Genomic DNA, 25,612 nt, shown 5'->3' on the forward strand with positions numbered 1-25,612 from the left:
ATAATACAAAAAAAAATAATATAAAATCCAACTGCAAAAGAACATATTAAAACTATCAACAAAACAAAAAGGGAGATAAATAAATAAATATCAGAGCAACAAGAATCAAGCAGAAGAAGAAGAAGAAGAACTGACAAATGTGTCTGATGGAATACCCTAGAAATTGAATGGCAAACTAGGGAAATCGAGCGAGGCAAAGCATCCTTGCTTAGAGCTTAGAGATTAATGTAGTTAATGGAAAACATCATGAAAACAAACGGAATAATCAAGAGAATTTGAGAATATTGCCATAGAACAAGGATCGATGGGGACTTTATGAAGTTCTTGGTCTTCTATTTAAGCTAGACTCATGTAATACTGGCTGTAATTGCAGAGCATACCAAAAAGGTTGCCTCGATTTCATTTCGATATCTTGACTCTTCGATATATTGACTCATCCAATGCAGCCAAATCTAATGCTATCCCATCCAGCTCTTCAATTCAGAAGTTCCATCAGATTTTTCTGTTCTTTCCACACCCCACACTCTGCTTAAAAGGCATAGCTCTTGAAGTATTTCAGCATCGACATGTTATCGATAATTTCAACAGCAGCTGCAACACTGTTATCGGTCTGAATATCGCGCTTGTTGGGTTCCAGTGCAGTTGACTTTATGCCGTTTATCATTCAGATTTCGGAGGCTGTGATGAATAACAAGAAGCTCGCTTCGTATGCAAAGGGTATTCCAAAAAAAGAAGAGCAACAACAACAGTCAAATGAGTGTCAGCATGTGTGTGTGTGTGTGTGTGTGAGTGTGTGTGTGTGTGTGTGTTGCGCACTCATTTACATTAAATGAATAATGCACTCGAGTGTGCACTGAGAATCTGTTCCGTGTTTTTCTTTTTGTTAGCTAGCTCTCTGTCTCCCTCTCCCCCTCTCTCCCTCTGCGAGATAAATTTGTTGGGGGGGTGGGGGGGCTTAGCTATAAAGTTGCAAGATAAATGCACGCTGGGCGCCAGGCAAGCGTGTGCCACACGATTGTGCGCTTAGCCGCCGCCAGATGGGCAGCTGAAGCCCTCCCCCCCACCCCTCTGCCGACTCCTGCTGCACGCTCCCTCGCACCCTTTGCTGCTGCCACTGTGGCCACTGACCATCGCACATAAATTTCACTCTTAAGTGCCGCACATTAACCGCAGGCTGTACCTCAAAGAAGCCCCTCGAGCAGCTCGAGCCAGCTTCTCGGCTGGCGCTGGCTGAGATGACTTTGCTCTCGGCCAGCCGGTCGTCGCTCCAATAAAGTGTCAAACAAATAGCCAAGGCATTTAATTGTAATGCTCATGAAAATGAAAATGATAATGAAAATGACAACAACAACAGCAACAGCAACAACAGAAATAAGCAACAGCAGCTGCAAAAAGTTGACGCCTTAAAGTTTTGTGAACTTCAACTTCAACTTGAACTTTCGCTGCGATCCCAAGCACGAAGCGTTTAATTGACCGCAATTAGCGCAGAGCCAAAGAACAATATGCAACTTTTTCTACTGCTTTCATTTATTTATTTTTATTTTCTGCTAGCCAACAGTTGTTGCATGTCACACACACAAAAGTGAAATGCTTGACTTTCGGCTAGAGCGTGCGTGACTTACAGTTGCAGCAAAAAGTCCAACTCGAGTCGAGAGAATTGCAGAAATTGTTGGAGGTGTGCAAGGAGTGAAGCTGGAATTCCCCATGGAATGCATCTAGCTTATCTATTTATATCAAATTTGATTACGCTAGCTCTCAAATTGAGCGAAATAGGCTTCAGTTGTATATCGATTTTGATCGAAAAGTTATCGACTATGGATGGATACGAAGAGGGACGGATTAGCTAAGAGAGGGATGGACAGAAAGATGAAGCAACGAGAATTACGATTAACAAATGGATGGTACTGTGAGTTCAACCAAACGTTAACCGTTATTCCCAGACGGACCGTATATCCATTCGATAGACGAATTCTACATGCTCTCTTCTGTCCAATCAATGCATTCCACTGCCTTAGCCAATCAAGGAAGACTTGCCAGGCTGATCAAAGATCCTAGTACACACCATGTCGGCCAATATACCCTACACGCACACTTTCACTGGGTATATCGAGTTGAAATTCATAAATATTGTAAAAAATAAAATGTTACAAGCTTTGATTAATTATGTTGAGCACTGAAATTGTTATTTTTCGCCCGCTCTTTAATAATACACACCCATTTGTGCTATAATAAATTTGCATAAAATATCAAAAAAAAATAAACAAATGCAAAAAAAGCGAGAGAGGGAGGGATTGGGGGGTGGGAATTACATTTTATGCAGCCGCGCTGCTGCGTACTTTAATTAATAATTTACCTCTACGCCGTAATTGTCTGTTTGCCAATGGGGCAAATGGCAACAGTGGCCCCGCCCACCGCCCACCGCCAACACACGCGCGCACACAGTGGCAATTAAAATTAATTTAAATTTGAATTACTCTCACAGAGACACACGCGCGCATGCAACAGAAATGAATTAAAAAAGCTTATTAAATATTTAAGAGTTAAATATTTCGCATGCAAGAAACAAAGAGATTCGCTTTTAGACATATGCAAAGTATGCTATGCTCTTCACTTTCCCACCCTCTTCCGACTCCTGACAACTTGTCGGGCTGACAGCTTGGCGCCAGCAATCAGCTGTCAACCAAATATAACAGAGTTGGAGTGCTTGCTGGCATTCACGAGGAATTCGCTAATTAGTAAGAGCAGCAAAGTCGACTTAGTCCAGGCTTGGTCTGTCTCTCCTTTTAATGTACTTCCTAATGTAAATGTTTCCTTCTATCTGTCCCTTTGTCTGCCATCCTTTCTTCTGCTCATCTCTCCGTCTATCCAAGCGTTTGTCCCATCTTGCTTCCTTTTTGATGTAAGACCTTAACCTGTCCATCCCTAGAGCTCTCTATCCCTCTGTCTTCCCTCATTGCATATGTAAGACCTAGACCCAAAGACCTTCACACAGATAGGTCTTTAGCACATAATTTCTAGACCTACTCAGTCAATAACATAATATAATAATATACAATTCCTTATCAGGTTATCCTTAACAAATCTTTATCTAATTATCCTTATTAAATGATTCTCTGAGACGAAAAAGTTTACCCAATCGACCTATGCATATACCAAGTCTAGTTCCTAGACATCTGAAGACTTGTACACAAACTAATACGATTTTCTTCATCATCTTGTTCTCCACAGAGCTATGCAGCGCTCAGCAGGAACCGAGACTGCAGATCTATCCGACACAGGAAGTGCAACGCAAGCCCGTTGGCAAGTCGCTGATATTGACCTGTCGCCCGAATGTGCCGGACCAGGCCCTGGTTACCGATCTACAATGGAAGGACAATATGAACAATACCATTTTGCCCAAGCCGTAAGTTTCAGATTATTGAAGAGCACTACTCTTTATGTATTTACTCCCTCTGTCTCCCCCCATGTATGTACATGTATATATATATAAATATATTTGTGTGTGTATAAATGACACAATCACCTATTTGTTCTTCCTGTAGGAGCAATTATGATCCACTCTATGATTCCAAGGGCAATAAAAAGAATGTGTAAGTGCCGACAACAGCAGCAACAGCAAAAGCAATAGCAAAAGTTCGAATAACAGCAACAATTACTCGCATATACATACGTAATGAAAACAACAACAACAACAGCAAAAACGTATAAAATTCCCAATTTGTTGATATAACGAGCACGTGCCCGCTCCTCTTCCCCCCTCTCTTACACTCTCTCTGTCTCGCTCGAGCTCTGTTGTTTTGTTTGCCGGCATGTTTTGTTTCCAAAGTATTTACAAATGTTTGTTTTGTTGTTAACTATACATCTACGTATATTTGTGTGTTCTATTTATGGCCCTACGCCTCGGCTCTAACGTAGCATTCACATACCAAAACGTAAAACCCATCCATTTCATATGATATCATGCAATGTGAACTAATCGCAGCTCCCATGCCGCATCAACTCCTAGTCGTTGTCTACTAACCACAATAGCAACTCCATCAAAATGCATAGTACGAGTATCGAGTAGCTCAGCTGAAAGAAAGCTCCATCATTATTTGAATGTTAGTAATACGCATGAAAAAGAAACGAAACGAACGTAGAGCTGTTTACTTAACTCTAATACTGGGACGAGCGCAGTCAACTTCATGTGGCTCAGCTGCAGCCAACTTAACGTAAGCAACGCCAACTTAACCCACTTGAGATTTTGTCCAGCGCCGCAGCCAACTTAATGTGCGATAAAAATGAGCGGAAATGCAGCGAACCCAGCAACAACAAAGCAAACGCTGCTGCCCAGGTGCACCGTTAAGCGGGCTACGTAACAAGCTCAGCGGAAATAAACCTAATGCACTCGTGTACCCCGACGCAGCCAAGAGCTATGCAGGACCGGAAATAGTCAAATGCAGCCAACTTAAGGCAGCAGCAAAAGGAACTCGGCAAGCGCTCAAGTGCGGCCAACTTCACATCACTTGCTGTGGCGCAGCCAACTTAACTCGAATCTCTGCGTGTGTGTGTGTGTGTGCTGCCAGATCGTTTGCCCTTAAAGTGGTCTAAGCTATTTTTGCAAAAAAATTTATAAGCAGCAGCAACAGCAGCAGCCTCAAATAGCTTGAATCAAATTTTAGACAGGACTCGGCCGAGCACAAAGCGGAAAACGTGTTAATTAATTTGCCTAGGGGCAGGTGCGCAGCGAGCTGCAGGCGACGACGTGGCCTAGGTAGGAGCCATACAAAAATGCTGCCAGGGTGCGTGCCTGAAGGCATTTTAAGGGCTGCTCTCAGTGAAGCTCACAGATTCAATTGTCTCTCTCTCTCACTCTGACCCTCACTACCTCCCCCTCTCCCTCTCCCTCTCCCTCTCTCGCTCTCTGTCTCTTTAGTCGGCCATCTTTTGCCTGGTAATTACACTGAATTTAATGTTTATATCAAATTAATTCGCTCACATGGAATTTAAAAATATGTAAAGTTTGAAGTCGAACTTCATGTTAAGCAATTTAAGGACTAAATAGGTATTAAAGACTAAAATAGGTATTGATGACTATTAAATTGAGTTTTATTGCAGCAAAACTTGATAATCCAAAAGTGAGCCAAAAGTTTACCCCTAGAGCCAGATCTAAATATGATCTAAGCTGTACTTGAATAGTGAAACATATGCCAAACCTTAAGTCAAGTTAACAAGAAACATATCTGAACTTCATGGAAGGTGGAGTATATGACTTAAATATCTATAGTGCATAGAGGAAGCAGCCTGCCCTCACTTGACCCCAGCAACTGCTAAGTTCTTATAACGCTTTCAAATGGTATGATTCAACAATGAGCCACAAGTCTATGTGCAGATAGAACCTAAATAGTCAGTAGATCTCAGCTGGCAGCTCAACTAGTTATGTCCGTTTAATGCAAACCTGAACTAAGTCATATATGCAGAATCGTTGATCCACCTTTAAACGGAATCTGAAGTAAGTTTCAAGTCTAAATAAGGAAAGGTTTGTAGGGCTCCAGGAAGCCACCAGGAAGCTATGTGAACTAAAAGCTTATAATCGAGTGTCTATATTTCGAGCATTGCCAAATAAATCCCTACCTATGTTAGTCAACCATATGCTAGAGCTCTAGTTGATAAAGTAACTTCAGATAAAGTAATGCAATGTCTACATGAATATATAGAGACTCCACATATATGTAAATCCGCTAACTGACAGATTTCATGCATAAAGAGACTGAGAGATGTCCTGTCTAAGCCAATATACCCCATTCAGGAAACTTGAACGAGCATAAACCCAAACCAAAAGCACATTTCGCTTAGCGTAGAAACTAAAAGAGTTGGGCCGCAGCCTAGGCATTTGGAGGAAAACGAATTCTGGCCTATGTCTGACCAAGAAATAAACATACATATAAGCGACACAGAGAGAGAGGGAGGGAGAGGGTGGCAGAGGGAGGGAGGGGAGAGAGATGCTGGGGAATGGTTATTGAGCTTGGCAAGTTTTCAATTTTCAGGCCGTTAAATTGGCGCATTCTAGGCGCACGCACTGACCGCCCAAACGCCCGCCTGCCTCCTTGGCCGGCCCCAAAATCTGTAATGAAACAAAACCGAAAAGTCTGGCAACGCTGGCTGTTAAATAAAGTCCGCACAAACACACACACAGCCAGAGATGCGCGAATTGCTTTGTGTGAGTGTGTGGGTGTGTGTGGAGGGTGCGCGGGCGTCGCACATGTCACGCCCACACAATACGCAGCGCCGCCTGCGTTGATTCCAATTGAAGTTTTCGACAGGCTCCGGCAACGCGCTGCATACTTGCAGGCGCAAAATGTAATTAAGCTACCAAAACTGGGCACAAACCACCCAGAAAAAAATGAGCAATGGCAGCCTGAAGCCGCGCCACGCCCCCCACGAGCCACGACCCACGAGTCGTGCGCCATGCGCCTCTGTCCAACTGCCGCATTCCGTTCAAGTTGGTTTTTTGCAGCCCTGACCATGGCTGTTGGCCCCGTTAGTCGCGCATTTGTCGGACGTTAGGCTGCAGCTACAGTTAATTAAAGCGATTAAGTCGCCCATCGAGCTCTGCGGCTGGCAGCTGGCGCGTCTCTTGGCCTTTTGATTTTTGACCCGCATCGGCTCATTGCTGATGCAATTTTGAAACATGTAGTGCCAGACACTGAGCGGCTTATCGAAATGCTGGCTGGAGTATATCTCTCTGTTTGAAGTGATCTCTGCTTGGGCTTTATCATCAGCAAACCTGGCTATTAGTCCTGCCTAGCTATAGCCGATGGAGGGCTTATGCAGGTCCGAAATCGACTCTTAACTACAAATTGAAATCAATCTTCTCTCATTGCGGTAGAGCTACAGAGCAAATAGACGCTCAGGCTTAGAGTTATCGAATGTGAACTCTATCTATCTATGAGCTTATTATAGAGGACTTCACATTTGATTACACTCAGTCAGAACGTCTATGTGCTCTGTGGCTCTACCACAATGAGAGTAGATTAATTTCAATTCAATTATCAATCAATTATCGATTGGAAACTTGTGACTGAAACGGTATTGCTCTCCATTTGAAGCCAGAGACTTGGAGATTGCATTGTGGACTCCCTCTGCTCGCATAAGATATAGCCAACTAGAGGGGGCAAGTGCTTAGATCTAGCCAGGTTGTAGCACTCGCTAACGTCTGACTACAGCTATCTAATCTGACTTGCTTGAGATCTGCAACTCTACCAACACCGTCTTTATCCGCTCAGCTCAATCGTTAGCCTGTTCCATTTCAATTCAACTCTATGAAAACTTCTCTCAGCAAATATCATTCCAAACGCCTTGATGCAGTTTTCAAAGCTGCCCTTTCGCTGCCTCTCTCTCTCACTTTCCCTCTCTCTCTCTCTCTCTGCACCTCTCCCTCTCTGTCAGTCGAGTCAATCGCTTTGGTACATCGTAATTGTGCCTGATTTGACATAACTTTTGTGCGCTGAAGCGCTCGTCCTTTGGCCAAACTGCAGCACTTGACTTGCATTGAGACTTAAAGCGTCCCCCGCCACCTCCCGCCTCCCGCGCCCTGCGCCCAATGGCAAACACAAATGAAGCGGGCTGGGAAAGTCAAGCCAGAACAATAACATCTTTATTCGCATCTTGGGCAAACGAAATGCAATAAAAAATGTCGTAGCCTGCCGCAAGGCGCCAAAATGGCGACAGCAATCTACCCCTAACAAAGTTCCCTCTCTGCCCGACTGCCCCCCTTTTCTCTCTCGCCCTCTTTTGCTTTCTCGATTCCCCTAAAGACAATCAAAAATTTGATTTTTACGTATGCGTAACTGTTTTTCGCTCTTGTTTGTTTGCCTTGACTTCGGCTGCCTCAGCCGCCCCTTGACGCCCCTAACTCCTATCGACCGCACCCCCTCCGCCTGCCCTGTTTTTCCACCCTTTGCTCCAGTTTTCCCTCTGTGTGCGCGCCGTTTGGCGCAATATTAAAAATCCAGCGCAAATATGCAGCAAAATTTATCCCGCAATGTCTTCCGCTGTGCGTTGCGGTTGCCATTTTTTATTTTTCCCTATTTTCTTTCAATTTTTCTGCGCTTTCCCCAAAAAAAAATTCGAAAGAAGGAAAACAAACGAAACGAAAGAGCCAAAGAAAAAAAACGCCAAAAAAAGATTTTATTTTTATTTTGCATTGTCGCTGAAGACTTTTTGTTAGCATAATTTTCGGTGCTGCAAACATGTTTTCTCTCTGTGTGTGTGTGTGTGTCGAGTATGTATGTGTGTGTGTGTGTGTGTGATTTTGTCAGGCAAACATATAACGCGTCGCTCTTTGCATTTTTTGGCAACAATTGCGAATTGCAAATCGAACGCAGCCTGTGCTCAATCTCACGAATTCCATAACACGCACACATACACGCACACACACACACACACACATACATACACTTTTCGTGGCACTGTCAAAGGCAAACACAATAGTTGAAGTTAAGCTGCAGTCAAGTTGAAGTAAAAAGTTTTTAAGCACCTCAAAGCAAAGATTCAATTCTTGTTTATAGTTTATGAAAGATGCTTTTAGTTATATGTAATATACAGAGACTATACGAAATGCTAGCCCTTTTATTTGACTTGCTTTCAATTTGATTTAAGAATCGTGCTTTCAGCCAGCTCTATACGAGTTGTTTAAAGTTAAGTTTGCTCTACAATTTGCTGCCGGAGTGAGTAAAGTTTTCTCGCTCGTCACTCTGAGTTCCTCTTTGACTTCAGCTAGTAACTAAGACTCATGACTTTAGCCAACTAGCTATATCTATATATGCTAAATCGATAAATCTAGACTCGCTACTCCACAGCTTGAGCTCAGCTCGCCACTTGCAGCTCAATGTTGCTACTACTCGCTAATCGTTACTAGGCTAGGCGCTAGCTGCACTCCCTGTCTTCCTCATTCTTTTAACTCGGTTCAGTTGGTACTCTGGAATACATATTTAGGAAGTATGTCTATTGTCACGCTTAAGTCTCTACTCATGGAGGAAAACTTAAACTGTGATACATGTTTATCAATTCGTTACGCATTTCATATAGCTTCATCTGCTACTCGCTACTTCTCACTCGTTACTTTTACGTTTATTCGTCTGCAGTCTAGGACTGATACGAACTCCAGCTACTTATAGGCAAATAAATTTTCATCTTCGAGAATATTTGAGTTCGCTACTCGTTGCACTACACTCACTATTCGTTACTAGCTTCTCGCTAGTATTCACTCACTACTAGCTACTCGCTGCCTTCTTCTAGTATAGCTAATAGTTCTTTTTGCGTTAGTAATATACATAAGTATGCAGGGAATCGCTACTCGTTAGTTTCCATTCCCTACTCGCTACTCGCTACATATCACTCGTTACCTTTAAGTTTGCAGCCTGCTACTAGTACGAACTCTAGCTACTTATAGTTAGATCAAGTGTGTTCTTCTAGAATGCTTGAGTTCGTTACTCGTTGCACTCCACTCGCTACTCGTTACCATCCACTCACTACTCGCTACTCGTTACAATCAACTCGCTGCCTTCTTCTAGTACAGTTAGCAGTGCCTTCGTAATATACACAAGTATGCAGGGACTCGCTACTCGTTAGCTCCCATTCACTACTCGCTGAATTCGTTACTCGTTACCATCCACTCGCTACTCGCTACTCGCTGCCTTCTGCTAGTAATTGTTCATGCCTCAGTCAATAATATAGCAAATGTATGCAAGAAATTGCTAGTCGTTAGTCTCCATGCACTAAGCGCTACTCGCGGCTTTGGACTATTTAGTATTTATGCCTTTTTAGCTTTAGGCAGTCACTGGTTCAGTTCGGGAGAAACTTTGCCATAGCCAAAAATTGTTCATTTACGTTTGGCTCGAAACTTTTGCAGCCTGTTTTATTTTGCAGCTGGAGTTTTTTTTCTCTCTTTTTGGTGGGCGGGTGGACAAGGGGTGGGGTTTACTGGCTAGGCTTACAAAGTGAAGCCATAATAATAACCGCTATGCATATTTAGTTTTGCGCAACAAAAGTTTTTTAATTAATTAGTACGTGCCTTGTACAGCCGTCCCGCCGCCGCGCCCCTCTTCCGCCGCCTCCTGCTCGACATTCGGCACTTGGCATCAGGCAATGGTTATGTACGAGTATTTTCCTAGTTTCGGTTTTTTTTTTTGGCAATTTTTATCCAAAAAGTATTGAGCAGGAGCAGGAGGAGGCGGCGACAGAGTCGCTGCTGCAAACGGCATAGCGAATGGCGCAGGAGCTGGCGAAAAGTTTTTAATGCGCAACGCCTGCGCGTGTGGCAAATTGTTTTGTCGCACATGCACAGTGGGCCAGGGCGGCGAGGGTCGCCAGAGTAATTGCGAAATGTGTGCAAATTATTTCGCACGATACGCGCAAACTGCTCGAATTTCGCCAGCGACCCAACAACCAAATGCAAATAGTTTATGCTGTTTATTGCAATCGAGCAAATTGTCATTAACTGCCAAATATTCATGGTGGACCTCTACCCCATTGCAAATGTGAGTAACCCCAAGGGACTAGAAGCTGAACAGCCTTTGGAGTATTCAATACTCATTCGGCAAATCTCAGGGAGCCTTTGGGAAATGCGTGTGTTATCGATAACTTTAACTGCTGCTGCAACCTGGCTACCGATTACCGCATCATTAATCCAAGCCTAGCTTCGGCTTTGATTGAAATTTTATGTGCAGCACTTCAAGAAGAAGAGCTGCAAATATGCCCAGAGCCTCTCAGCTTTGCAACTTTTTAGAGAATTTATGCAACATTTTAAGATTCCAACCCGAAAAAAAGTTACTTTTGATGTTGTCCTCAGGGCAATGTTACCCGTTAGGAAAGGAAAAAGAAAAACTGTTGCTTAAGCTAAAGCAAAAAAAAGTAAAGCGGATATATATGATGCCACGCCCCAAAACGCAATTTTCTTTTAATTTTCTGTAATTGTTATGACCAAAAGGAAAAGCAAAGTGGGAAATGGAATGCGTGGCATGCAAATGAGAAAAGATGCAAAGGATGAAAACCCAACAGCAACAACAACAACAACAACAGCAAAACGCAATCTACTAACAACGACAATGCTCATAACAATTATTATAATCATAAGCATCAACATTATATACAACAACAGCAACAACAACAACAACAACTTTCATATTATGCTCTACTAATAATACGAAACAATTTCTTTTATCTCCCTCTCTCTCGCTCTCGCGCTCTCTCTCCTGCTTGCTCGCTGCCACAGCACGGGACGCAACCATCCGCCCATGTACACGGAGACGCTGCCCGGCGAAAGTTTGGGCCTGATGATTACCGCGCTCACCAGCGAAATGGGCGGCAAATATTATTGCACGGCTTCATATGCTAATACCGAAATACTCCAAACAAGCGTTACGATTAAAACTTATGGTAAGTAGCCATACTTTCTTCACCTGCCCACCTGGCCACCCACCCACACAGCCACGCCCACCTCTTGTGCGTTGGCCCAAGAACTTTGCTGGCAAGCTGGAAGCCAATCAACTTAGCTGGGTTGCTGTACTGACAGTAGAGATGACGCTCAACTACTCCATCTTCATCTCTCTTTCTCTCTCTCTATCTCTCTCTGTCTCTCTCCTTCTGGCATAAGTGTAAAGTTTCAGCTTGCCATTTGTTGTTTTATTCAATCTTTCTTGACATCAAACTATGTCACGCCTCTCTCTCTTTATGTCACTCTTTCTCTCTCTCTCTATGTCACTCGCTCTCTCTCTCTTTATGTCTACCTCTTCCTCTCCCTCTCTCTTACTCTTTCTTATTAAATATATTATCATAGTCTATCTATCTCTCAAATCTCGTTTCCTTTCAACTGTGCTCACTCTTTCTCTCTCTCTCTCTTTCTCTCTTATCCTGTAACTTTCCTGTCTTTCCCCCATTTCTTGATTTCTCTATCTATCGCCTCGCCCCTTCCTCTGTACTTAACCCCCTCACACTCTTCTCCTGCTACTTTAATTTCACTCTTTCTCTCTCTCTTTTTTTCCTCTCTCTTTTTCACTCCCTCTCTCTCTCTCTCTCTCGCTCTCTCTTCTTTTTTCCTGTAACTTTCCTGTCTTTCCCATCTCTCTTTCGTTCTCTATCAATCGCCTCGCCTCTCTCTCTCTCTGGCTCTCACTCTCTCACTCTCTCTCTCCCTCTTTCTCGTATATCCCAACTCGTATTTATATTGCTCCTTCTCTCTTAATCTCTCTCAGACACAAGGTCCGTTATTAAATGCTTTATTTCAAGCCATCTAAGCTGCACTTTCAATACAATAATCAAAGTAGTTCAACTAGAATGTTTCTGTTTCTGAACTGATAAAGTGGTAGAGGCTGAATCATACAAGTATTTATCCATCCATGCCAAAGACGAAACATTCTGAACATTTTACAAATGACATGAATGACAGCAGACAATGGAGAAAAGCCCTTTGATCAAATCAAGTATATGCTAGCAAATAGAATTTAATATACATATACATATATATTTATGTAGTAGTCAAAACAAACAGCTTTTTGTCATCTCTCTGTGTGAGTGTCAGCGACACTCAAGTACAGTTGTGCACAGCGATGCTCTGGCTAAGAGGAAAACACGTTGATTTTAGTTTGATTTCGATTTTATTGATGCATTGTGAGCGAACACAAAAGAACTACAGCTCAAATGGATGGAAGTCCAAACAAAGACGTTACCAATAAACAGCATCAACAGCAACAATGCTCAAGCACAACAAGTGCCACACACACACACACACATATACAGTTTGCTGGCTCGTTAACTTTGCTGTGCGAAGCTTTAGAAAAGTGCGCATAAGTGGCATTGGCGTCGCTACCAGCTCTTGGCTGAAAAACTTTGACGAAATTGATTTTTCTAAGCAATTTAAAGTGCACACGAACCAGTGCAACCTATCACCCCATTCCCTGGCCCTAAGGTGCCCCGCCCTCATCGGCCCTTGCCCAATCTGCCAGCAAGAACTTTTAACGCTTCGACAGGAGCCGACATCGATTGTTCAAACAGAACGCCAACAGCTCTCGGCCTCTACCTCCCGCCTTGGCTCTACCTCCCTCTCGGCCTCTACCTCCTGTCTTGGCTCTACCAGGAGGCGGGAGCCTTGGCTCTACCTCCCTCCCGCCTATGCTCTACCTCCTTCTCTGCCTCTACCTCCCTCTCCGCCTCTACCTCACGCTCTCTCTCACTTGCACATGTGAGGAATTTACTAGCTAGAGTTCCCAGTAGCCTGAGCGTTACGTTCCGACCAGTAGTAGGTAGTTCACTCGTACTATATGCAATGCGTTTGAAATGAAATCAAATATTTTGATACGCAAGAATTTAAGGCAGGCCAGGCCAAGCAAGTCAAGGCAGGGCAAGGCAAGGCAAGGCAAGCCAAGCCAGTGTTGTTAAACGTTGTTTTCGCACAAACAGAAGGCGGCTGGGATTTGACCCAACGGGCTAGCCAGGCACCGTATTTTGTTTATTTTGGCTATTGTGTGTACACGATGTCGAAGCGTCGAGCGAGGCGCAGTGAAAACAAGACAATACACAGTGTTGTACAATGCCAAACAGTTAAGGCAGTTAAGGCTGTGTAAACGATGCAGCTGGATCACAGCACACTTTAAAGCGTTGTAATGTTTAAGCTAACCTCGAACAGTGTTGGTCAACGCAAACAGTGTTTGCTAACACTACAATAGATTTTAACAAAGATAGCAAACTTTTATTGTTTGCCATGTGTAAGGAATACAAGCTAAACAGTGTTGATTTGTGCAAACAGTGTTGGCTAACGTTCATTGTGTTGCCTTGGGCTGCTTTAAACTTCGTATACAATTCGGACAGTGTTGTTAAACTTGCAATTATTTAGCAAACTCAGCTCGATAACGAGCGTGTGTGCGTGTGTGCGTGCGTGTGTGTGGGTGGGTGGTTGGTGGGTTGCTGGGTTGGTTGATATGTGGGCACTGAGTGGGTTTACTGCTGTCATTGTATGTTGACAGCTCCAAAGTTGCATTTAGCTAAGCAAATATGTGAGAGAGGGGGAGCCATAGAGAGCAGTGCAAATTGCGAATAGATGTTGAAGTTGCTGTAGTTCTACTTGTTCTCCCTCATCTGCCTCTTCTTCTTCTTCTTCTTCTTGTCAAGTAGTCGCCACTAGCAGCTGTAGGTGCCATCCAACTATTTACACACATGGAGACTGCTTTGGCTGTTGCTGCTCCTGCGGCTCCTGCTGCTCCTGCTGCTCCTGTTGTTGTTGTTTGTGGCACTCAGAGCTTAATATTTCAATATTTATGCTTTTAATAAATGCATATGCTGCAAGCAAACTTCCGTTGCAATGGCAACTTCCGATGTTGCCAAAAGTGCGCTCAACTTTCGCTCCCAACTCGGACTCTATCTGCTACTGCGCCCACTCCTCACCACTATCTATCTCTCTCTCTCTCTCTCTCTCTCTCACTCTGTCTGTCGCTTTTAAAGCTCTCCTACTACGATTAAATGCCGTAAAATATGACAAAATTCTGACGTCTTAATGAGACCAATTGATAGTGTGTCTCCACTTCATATTCCACATTCCATAAATATTTGAAACTCTTGTTTCTTTTCATTGAGTAAGCACTTAAGCCGATTTCCTTTGGCCCGCTCGCCACTGTCAAGTTAACTAATTGAAAAACTGCCCAGGCCGAGTGAAATTTAAGCGACTTTAAACTGCATCAGCAGTCGCTGAGCTTAAAGATTTGATGGGACTTAAGTCTAGAGTTTGAATTTTCAGAAACATTTCTGCAAATTGTGATTAATTTTTTGGAGAAAATATTTTTCGGGAAATTCATAACTAGAATACATTTTTTTTAATATAAAAAGCAAGAGACAAAAATTGTTGTTGAGTAGCTCTCCACTGAGACCCTAAACACTTTCCTCATTTTGGCCAACTTAGTTGAGCGCCTTAACAAGATATTTGGCTGCATTTCCATGGCGTCGGTTGCTAAGTGGCGAAAAAAAGTGGGGGGAGGGGGAATTTATAAAAAATATATGATATATAGCTGGAGGTAGTCTAAGTGGCTGCAGCGTCGTGCTGTTGATGGAGTGGAATGCTACAGAAGTTTTGCCTTATTTCCTGAGCGGAAATTGTGCAGATCGCTTTGCGGCCGCAGAGCAAAGCGTAAGAAGAGTGGAATAAGGATGATGAAGCTGCATGTGTGTGTGTGTGTGTGTGTGCAGCTCAAATATTTACAGTTTATTTATAAATCAGTGTAATAACAAGCCATCTGTCTATCTAACTCAGCTGTCTGTTGACTGTCAAACAATGCACACAGCGAGCACAGCGAGGGAGCGAGACAGAGACAGAGAGGGAGGGACAGAGGGGGAGGGACAGAGTGCAGTGGGTGCAAATGGTCTTCTTTTTTTTTCAAGCCAAATCCTGCTGTCCGGCCTTTTTATGGCCAAAGCCAAACGGGAAGTTGTGTTAAAAAACATTTTTCCATTTCCCAATTTTATTGGCATGCCTCATGTGTATCTCTCTCTCTCGCTCTCTCTCTCTCTCTCTCTCTCTCTCTCTCTCTCTCTCTCTCTCTTTCTCTCTGTGTGTGCAACACATAAAATAAATAAAAGTTGCTGTCTGAAAATGTTTCTTAGCCGGACTCGAAGCTCAAGCCAAAGGCAAACAAACTGCAGCTGCTTTTGCCTCAATGTCGTTGTTGTTGTTGTTGTTGTCAGCATTGTCGCTGCGTGTGAGATTTTGTTGTGCAAACACTTTTCGCTGACGTCTGACAAACAACAACAACGGCAACGAAGCACACAGCAAAGGAAAATAAGCAAAAAGATGAACTAGTTTACGATTTCATTATTAGTTTGAACAACGACAAGGACAGCGCCAGGGCACAGGGCACAGGGCAGAGGGCAGAGGGCAAAGGACACGAACCAAACACCGGCATCGACTCGCAACTTATTGAAAAAGTTGCTCCACCCAAACATTGTCTATATATATATGTAGGCTATATAAAAAATTGAAACTGCAGCAAGTTATTAAAAATCAGACAGCAGCAATTGGATTTCTGTTTGGCTCTCGGCAACCGCAGACATTCTGGGTGGCCCCAAAAGCTGTGCCAGCAGTAAACAGCTAAATAAAAACAATCAGCCAAACTGTGACAACAGTCAACGAGTTGGAAATGGATATAGCGAGAGAGAGAGAGAGAGAGGGAGAGAATGGGAGAGAATGGGAGACCGAGCATTGCTTTAAGCTGCGCCAACTACGTGACTTGAGACAGAACTATGAAATTCATTTAACTGAAATTTGAAAGATTTGAGGGCAGGATTACTAGAGCTCTGTGTGTGATTGATTAGACGCCAGTCTCTCGCTGTTGAGCAGGAATTATTGTTGCAGCAGGGATTACCCAGCTGGCCAAAGTAAACTTTGACTCGTTCAATCTATTAGAAAACTTATTAGATTGCTTTAGCTCGACACAGAGATAAACTGCTGGACCTCATCTCGCTTACACATATTATACAGAAGATCCTGCACTCAAGTCCCTACTACCTGGGAATCCATTCTAATGTAATGTAATGTGAACACAAAACATTATAGCCTGATTTCCCATTTTCAATGGGTTCAGGGTATAAAAACTGAACTGCTTAGGCGAGAGTTATTAAACTGCACTGCTTACATGATCGACCATTGAGTACAGTTGAGCTCAATTTAACTATTTGGTAACTTATGTGGTTAATCCTGATAATTCGAAATTGCAGGAGGAACAGTTTTTGTTCCACTCACACAGAAATTATTCCATCAAGGGCATAAAATTGTTGTCGACTAATCGTGATCTTCGATTTATCGACGTACAATTTATCGAGTGTTTATGTTTAGTGCTTAAATGAAATTTCTCTTGAACAATTTTAGACAAGTCTTTGACTCTACTCCTTTCAGTCGAACGCTTCAAACTTGGAAGCCTAAAAATTTCCGCCACAAGTTGCTCTAGATTATGTAGATGCTTGAAGCAAACTTGCAAATTCTTTGAGGATCTCACTTTAAGGTCTTGACATCACATAGGACAACCAGAAAATCCTTTACTATTTGCTCCAAAAGCGCTTTGTCATATTTATGGCTGTTTAGGGCAATGCGATTTCTATGGCAAAAGCTCGCATTGCTATCATTAAGCCAAATGAATCGCATAGAGTCACTGAACTGTGCCAATAAAACTGCACCTGAAGCTCTGCACAGCTCCTCCTCGTCCCACTCCGCCTCCAGCTCTGCCCCAGCTCGGAGCAGCTACTGTACGGATATTAAGCAGTTCGTTTTCTACAAAAATATTTTACTTTGCGCCTTAACTTGGCTGTCTCAGCTTCGATTTGCTGGCTGACTAGCTGACTGGCTGTCCGACTGTCCGAACTGCGAACTGCGAGCGACGAGCTGCTGTGTTTGTGCTCAAGTATTTGATTTAGGAATTTGAGTTAGCAATTTTTTTCATTTATTTCGTTTGCTCTGCTTCGTTTTTTTTTTTTTTTTTTTGCAATTTGTGCTACTGCCACAGAGATTTATTGGCATGCCACGAGGACAAGCGACGTCCTCCGACAGCGTCGCACTCGTCGGGCTCGTTAATGACCCTTCGAGCGCAAGAGCCGCTGGATTGCGGCAAAAACTTGTTGTTGGCCATGTTGGGTCATGTTTTGGTTTAGTTGAATGCCAGGGCTAACAAATACGTGAACATATCAAAGACGTCAGCTCGGGGCTTGGGGTTTGCCTTTTTTCTGAGGGAGGGAGTTTCTTTGCCTGCGCCTTCAACAGTTTGTTTGAAATTATATTACGTATACGGCACGTTAGGCAAGCGTTTGTTGACATCTCGACTTTTCATTGCAGTGGCCATTACCTGGACAAATGCGCCAGAGAATCAATTCCCAATACTCGGCTCCGACTATGTGGTGAAGTGCGAGGTGAAAGCCGATCCCAATCCAACCATTGACTGGCTGCGCAACGGCGACCCGGTAAGTACACCTACATATACACATATAGAGCTAAAGTTCGTCCTGCAGTCGCACTGCATCTCTCATCTGACTCCGCCTCGCCGGCTCTCCTCTCCGCCCACAGATACGCACAGATGCCAAGTACGTGGTGCAGACACATGGCCTGTTGATACGCAACGTGGCCGAGACCGACGATGGCATCTACACCTGCCGTGCCGCAGTCATTGAGACTGGCGAGCTGCTGGAGCGCACCATACGCGTCGAGGTCTACATTGCCCCGGTGATTACCCATCTGCCGGCCCAGCTGGAGGCCGTCGAGGGCAAGCCGTTTGCTGCCAATTGTACGGCCATTGGTAAGCCGGTGCCGGAAATCAGCTGGATCAAGCAGTCGGAGCAGCTGAATGTGGCGACGGCCGACCGCTTCACGGTGAACGCCCAGACGGGCCTGATGACCATCAGTTCGGTTACCCAGGAGGACTACGACACATACACGTGCATAGCCAGGAACGGTGCCGGCGTCGTCGATCAGAAGACCAAATTGAATGTCCTGGTGCGCCCCTCCATCTACGAGCTGTACAATGTGACGGGCGTTAGTGGCAAGGAAATTGCCATCACTTGCCGCTCCAAGGGACGTCCAGCACCGGCCATCAGCTTCCGTCGCTGGGGCACCGAGCAGCAGTACACGCCCGGCATACAGATGGACGACGAGCGCATTACCCTCGAGCAATACTTCGATGAGGAGCGCGGCGAGAGTACGGGCACACTGCGCATTGCTCGCTCCCAGCGCACCGACGACGGCCTCTACCAGTGCATTGCGACGAACAAGGGCGATACGGCCTTTAAGACGGGACACATTGCCATAGAGTTCGCACCGGACTTTTCGCACATGAAGGAGCTGCCGCCAGTGTTCAGCTGGGAGCAGCGCATAGCCAATCTGAGCTGCCTGGCCATGGGCATACCGAACGCCACCATCGAATGGCGCTGGAATGGACGCAACATCAAGGACCTGTACGACACGAACCTCAAAATCGAAGGCACCGGCCCGCGCAGCGATCTCATTGTGCATCCGGTGACGCGTCAGTATTATTCGGCCTACAAGTGCATTGCGACCAACATTCATGGCACCGCCGAGCACGACATGCAGCTGAAGGAGGCGCGCGTGCCGGACTTTGTGGCAGCTGCGGTGCCACGCCAGCTGACCGCAACGACCATAACCTTTGACATCCGCGGCCCGCCCACCGAGCTTGGCCTGCCCATTCTCGCGTACAGCGTGCAGTACAAGGAGGTCAACAATCCGGATTGGTCGACAGCCCTGAATCGCAGCTGGTCACCCGACTCGCCCTATATTGTTGAGGGACTACGCCCACAGACGATGTACAGCTTCCGTTTTGCGGCACGCAATCAGGTCGGCCTGGGCAACTGGGGCGTCAATCAGCAGCAGTCGACGCCGCGTCGCTCGGCACCCGAGGAGCCGAAGCCCCTGCACAGACCCGAGCAGAACGATAAGGAAGAGCCGGTGGTAGTGTCGCCCTATTCCGATCACTTTGAGCTGCGCTGGGGTGTGCCCGCCGACAACGGCGAGCCCATCGACCGCTACCAGATCAAGTACTGTCCGGTAAGTGGGGGGAACAAAGGGAAATTCTGTCTAGATTGTACTTACTCATATGTGTTATCGATTTGCAGGGCGTTAAGATGGCTGGCACCTGGCATGAGCTTGAGGATCGCTGCAATACGGTCGAGGTGGTCGAGACCACATCGTACCAGATGACCGATCTGAGTGGCAATACGTATTATCGCATCGAGCTGAAGGCGCACAATGCCATTGGCTATTCGTCGCCGGCATCGATCATTATGAAAACGACACGAGGTGAGTCCGATTCAGCTAATAACAATCTGGGCACGTTGCTCTATTCGGCTGGTTTCAATTCTGGCGTCAGTTCGCTACACAAACAACTCACAATCACAACAACAAGAACAGCAACAACATCAACAACAACAGCAACAACAACAACAATCATTGCGCTGGCCACAACAATCAGCATTACCTTACTTAGTGCCCTAACCACAATGTTAGCCTAAAGCGAAAACAAATCGAAGCGATTCACATGTATATCGATAAATCGGTTCGGTTTCTTTTTGCCTGTCAATGATCATAAACCATTTGCATAAAATCTAATTGAAATAACTATTGAGTATAACAGAAACAAAAACAAAAAACATTAGCCTGAATTCGATAACTATAGTGTTATCAATCATACGCTATCGATAGCGAGCACACTTGATAACTATCAAAAACAAAAACAAAAACAATACCAAAACTAACAGCCGATAATCACACATTATCGATAGTAATATACTATTGTTGTTAGTTGTTATCGATAGCCGGACTCGGATAAAAACCAAATCTATAACGATATCATTATCGATCACTTCAAACTGAGAATCTTGAATATCTATTCGGCCTTAAATCGATCATAATTGGCTTTTCGATAACAAGAGCATCGAATATCTGTAAGAATCATTCAAATATATCCTTAAATTTGCAACGATAGCATTATCGATCACTCGTTATCGATAGCGTGAAACTTTGAGTAAAACGAAATCAGCAAAAATACTTACGCAAATTCTTGAATATACATGCATACTATCTCTTAATATACAGATATATATATATACATAACTTTATATATATATATATTATATAGATATATATAAAACTATTTTTGAACGTATCCAACGTATATATATATATAAATTATAGCGAGTACAATAACTTTTGCATACAATTTTTTTGTAGTGTATATTTCTTCAACTTCCTTTTTTAGTTTTTTGTTTTTAGTTCAGTGTAAAAAAAAACCAAAATATTTTCTCTGCTCACTCTGCTCTTTCTCTATTTCTCTCTCTCTCTGTCTCTATATAAACTTTTCTCTGATTTCTATCGATAATTCTACAAGAAAGTATCCCAGTTATTTCTGACTGTGTAATTTGCAGTTGTTTCTTTTTTTTCTCGCATTTTTCGTTCCATTTCGCTGTGAACCTTTTTGCATGCTCTCTTTTTGTGCTAATCTAAAAGAACTAAGGCTAATTTCAGTGCCACGCCCAAACCCGCCCACCGTTACAACCTCCCATAAATTGACATTCCAGCAAAGTAAAAACTAAAAGAACAGCAGAAATATGATGTGAACTATGTCGCTGGCACAAGTTCACTGCATACTTTCAACTGGCGTTGTACAACACTGTTTTCCTTTCCCTTTTATTTTCTATTCTACACTGAGCTAAGAGTCAAGCAAAGTATGCAAAGTAAATATTTGCTCAACATTTCTCACAAGTGTTGTCCCGCTCACACCCACACACACACACAAAGACATCATCACTCACACACACACACACACACACATGAAGAAACATCACAGAATTCCATTTTGTTTAAGTGTCAACATCAAATTGTGTTGTGAGCTCTGCGCGCTCTCTCTCGCTCCCTCTCTCTCTTTCTCTCTCTATCGCTCTCTCGCTCTCCCATGCTCCCAACTCCTTTGTATACCGTATATTGTAATATTTTGTGTGAACTGAACTTTTTTGTGTTTTCTACTACGATTCATAAGCATTTACTTAATTATTAATTTTAAAATTTAAAAAAAAAAAAATTAAAATTTAATATTTTAATTTTTTTTTTCCATAATTTAGTTGAATTAATTAATTTTTTTTATATTTTTGTGTGTGTGCATTAATCACAAAAGTTTTTCACGTTTCAAATGCATATTTTTGTAATAACTAATTTTTAATACAAAAAAAATATATTTACAAATAGAAAAAATCAAGAATTGTAATAAAACTCGAATTATATATACATATAACAGACAAACGGATATATATATATATATGCATATTTATATCGTTTAACTTGCTTAGTTGTGCTTCATCCATTTATGATTTAACTATTTTTTTTTTTTTCAATTTCTTTAGTTAAATTTTTGTATTAAGCAACAAAGATGATATCAAAATAAAAATAAAAATAAAACATTATTAATTAATAAATAAATATAGAAAAACAAATTTGCAACTGTTTCTTTTTTTTCCTCATATATTTTTGTTAAGCATCTGTGTATTATGTTTGTCTACCTGTCTCGCTCTCTCTCTCTTTGTCTTTTTCTCTCTCTCTCTCTCTCTCTCTGTCTCTTTCATTTTTTTGTTCTACAGTTTGCGCGCGCGTGTGTGTGTATGTCTTGCTCTATTAGTTGTTTATTTTATATATTGTTCGTCGTGTTCAGTTAAGCATAACTATCGATTGCAACTATCGGCTAAGCGCATTGTACTGAAAGACTATCATCGCTAGTTTTTGCTAATCATTGTCTATGTACGTGTGTGTGTGTGAACTTGTTATACAGCTCGCTCTCTCTTTCACTCTCTCTCTCTCTCTCACTCTCTGTGTTTCTCATTCTCGCTATCGCACTCATTTCATATTGCATTATCATATTCATGCTCCATATATTATTAATATATACTATAATTTAATATAAATAGCTAATTTAACCTATACTAACTACAATTTAATGCCTGTATATATATGTTATACATATATATATATACAATATATTAACTACATTTAATCTAATACTAAAACAAACAGTAAACACTTTGAGCGTAGCTATCAAACTGTAAACAAAGCAATGCCAAATCAAACCAAATACACCCACTAATCTCTAATACTTAAACAAATACAAACACACACACACACACGCATATATATACATATATATATATTAGACACTCGCACACACTCACATTATGTTTGAGCGTCTTTTTGATCGTCGTCGTCGTCTTTTTGAACTTATTCAATGCAATGAAATGAAAAAAAAAAAACAACCAACCAACAAAATCTTCTTTTGTGTGATTCCTTTTCTTCCTATTTTTCTTCTACTACTTTTCTTTGTATTTTTTTTTCTCTCTTTTACGCTGTGTGATATATGCCGAAACAAAACAAAATCGAATGCTTAACAACAAAACAAAAAAAATGAAATGAAATGCAACAAACAAAAACAAATGTACCTCGACCTGTACCCGAACCTGTACCTGTACCTATATCCGACTTGTAACTGTACCTCTGCCTGTGACTCTGCCTTTGCCTTTGCCCCTTGCCCGTTTGCCTTTATCCTCCACCAATCGCAAACACAGACAAGCCCTACCCGTACTCATCAAGCAGTGCCACGAAAGGACTGCTTGGCCAGCAAACTGCTTTACAACGAGCGATGCCAATGCTGCCGCTGGGCCTGCTGCTGCTGCTCTCGATGTGTCTGCGCTCTGGCTAAGCAGTGGGGCAAGCAGTGCATGCGCGGATCAATCTGATGTTGCTTTGAGGCCTGCTAAACGTGTTTTTTTTTTCTAATCTATCGACAATTGTATATAAATAATAAGCAAACGAAAAACAAAAACAAAATACCAAAAATACCAAACAAATGAATTATACTTAATTACATACATATACACACACACACACACACAGAAACCGAGACATACTAACATACATATATTAAGCTATAGTAGCAACAGCATATGAGAACTAATTATCTAACTATCACTAGAATGTTACGAAAATAACTGCTCTATAGACACTATGATGATTCCATTCAATGTACAAACAAGCCGCTAAATGCCAAAAGAGGAAAATACTACAAAACATACTAAGAAAGCTAGTACCAACACATAAGCATAGCCACATACCATGGGGTGACCAAAACAAAGAGCGATACTCTTGCCGATAACTACAGTTAAGCTTCTACTTAAGTTATCGATAAAAGAGAGTTGTAGAAATTTGCTAGAAGATTTGCCATTCGATTAGGAAGAGTCGTAAAAAATAAGTCTCTTACTAAGAGTCGTCTTTGGGGAAACTTTCATATATGTATATTTATCAAAACTTTGGCTCTATGTAGACATATGTTTTATTTGGTCACCCGGACATGCATGTACTTACCAATATCTAAGTTAACTTAGCGTTTTAGCTGTCCGTCAGATGCAACTCAGTTTGTTGTTTACCAAAAAATACCGCAAAATACCAACAAAGAAAAAAAAAGCCAGCACTGCCAATCAAAAGCAATTATTGTTGTTATCGATTCCATCGGTTGTTTTTGTTTTCGGAGAGAGTATGTAGATAACCAGGTTCTCTTATAGTTAAATATACATACATATATATATATTTACATCAGGTATATATATGAAGAAGTCTTCAATTTTATATCAGGCTTCCTTTCTGTTTAGCTCAAAAAAAAAAAGATGTTGCAAATGATGATGATCAAGATGAAGTTATAAGAAGAAGAAGAGACCACACCACCGTGTTATAAGTATTACAAGCCCAAGTTGTTCCAGTTTATGTTTCGGGTAGTTTGAATCTGAGTTTTTTTTTTTCAATTTTATTCTCTATTGAACGTATACGTTTAGGGGACAATAAGTAACTGAAAAGAAACGAAAAAATTTATCTAATAAAATATATAAATTGATAAAAAAAAAAAAAAATAACTAAGAACTTTAGTAATACCATATTGAGGGCTAATCTGAGGTAATTAAGCATCACAAAAACCCCCACAAAAATGAAAAGAATTACTAAAAACATATGTTTCCAACTACGAATTTTTTTCACATGGTGTATTTAGCTTAATGTAAATGTTTGTGCTCAATGAAATTTAAGGTTTATAAACCACATACATATACGTATATAGATACATACATATATGTATGATCTATAACTATGAAAACTAGCAAAAGGCAAATAAGATAAACGAGTTCAATTTAGTAAAAATATTCCTTGTATACAATTTTTAGTCAACAAGAAAGCCCAAAACTTTTTCTAGCCAAATATTGATATATATATACATACATATATATATATGTCGTGAAACATATTTCCAATTTGTAACTTTACCATATACAAAGGTTATATACATATATCTATATATCAGTATACATATAGTATATCTACTATAGTTAGTGAATAATTCAGCCCGCCTAACGTTGCTGAGCAGATCGTATCGTAATCTCCGCAAGAGGGGGGAAATGTTTTTTTGTTTTTTTTTTTTTGTATCCTGTAGCGCAAGCAGTTGATCAAGCAGTTCGCTAGCTAATGCCCAACTGTACATAAATGTTTTATAACTCTTAGCCAAATGTCAGACAGTCAGTCAGCCATCAGTTCAATTTTAATGCTACTAAACATGAGTACTCTACGATCGGAGAGACAGTTTGGCTCTCCCACACACATACACACCCATACACACCCACACACACCACACACACACACCAAGCAGTAGAAAAAAGTGTCATATAAATGTTGTAAGCAGTCGATAAATAAAATGAAATAAAAAAAAGATAAATCGAAATCAAAATCGAAATATGCAAAGTTCATTTTGGATAATAAAGGCAACTTTAAGCAAAGAAAAACTTGAGAGCTCTTGTTATCGATAACTCGTTTATCGTACGACCAACCAACGGCCGTGCAGCCCCCAGTCAAATGCCGACAGGTAATATGGTTATGCAACAACTTTAGCTCGTTAAATACATATTTATCATAACTAATACTAGTTTATTCTCTATCTCTCTCTCTCTTTCTCTCTCTCTCTCTCACTCTCTATCTAACTATCTCTTAATATATGCATATATTTATTTATATACTCAATTA

General features: G+C 42.0%; 1 protein-coding gene across 9 annotated transcripts in view; it reads left to right on the forward strand.

The window, feature by feature from the left end:
• The window catches only part of Fas2 (neural cell adhesion molecule fasciclin 2), a 103,092-nt gene that overhangs the window by 73,097 nt on the left and 4,383 nt on the right, over positions 1-25,612 (forward strand). For 4 of the 9 annotated variants that reach the window (XM_089263074.1, XM_089263075.1, XM_089263078.1 and 1 more), the window contains exons 3-8: positions 3,229-3,403; positions 3,543-3,590; positions 11,255-11,418; positions 17,846-17,970; positions 18,074-19,564; positions 19,633-19,816. In XM_089263074.1, coding sequence (XP_089119200.1) covers positions 3,229-3,403; positions 3,543-3,590; positions 11,255-11,418; positions 17,846-17,970; positions 18,074-19,564; positions 19,633-19,816 — 2,187 coding nt within the window. Of the gene's footprint in view, positions 1-3,228; positions 3,404-3,542; positions 3,591-11,254; positions 11,419-17,845; positions 17,971-18,073; positions 19,565-19,632; positions 19,817-23,121; positions 24,720-25,612 lie in introns of those variants that run through there. The other 5 variants (XM_089263076.1, XM_089263077.1, XM_089263081.1 and 2 more) reach the window with 2 other exon arrangements.

The sequence above is a fragment of the Drosophila navojoa genome, chromosome X (genome assembly GCF_054131105.1).
Source record: "Drosophila navojoa isolate 15081-1374.11 chromosome X, UAZ_NAV_1.0, whole genome shotgun sequence".
Taxonomy (NCBI): Eukaryota; Metazoa; Arthropoda; class Insecta; order Diptera; family Drosophilidae; genus Drosophila; species Drosophila navojoa.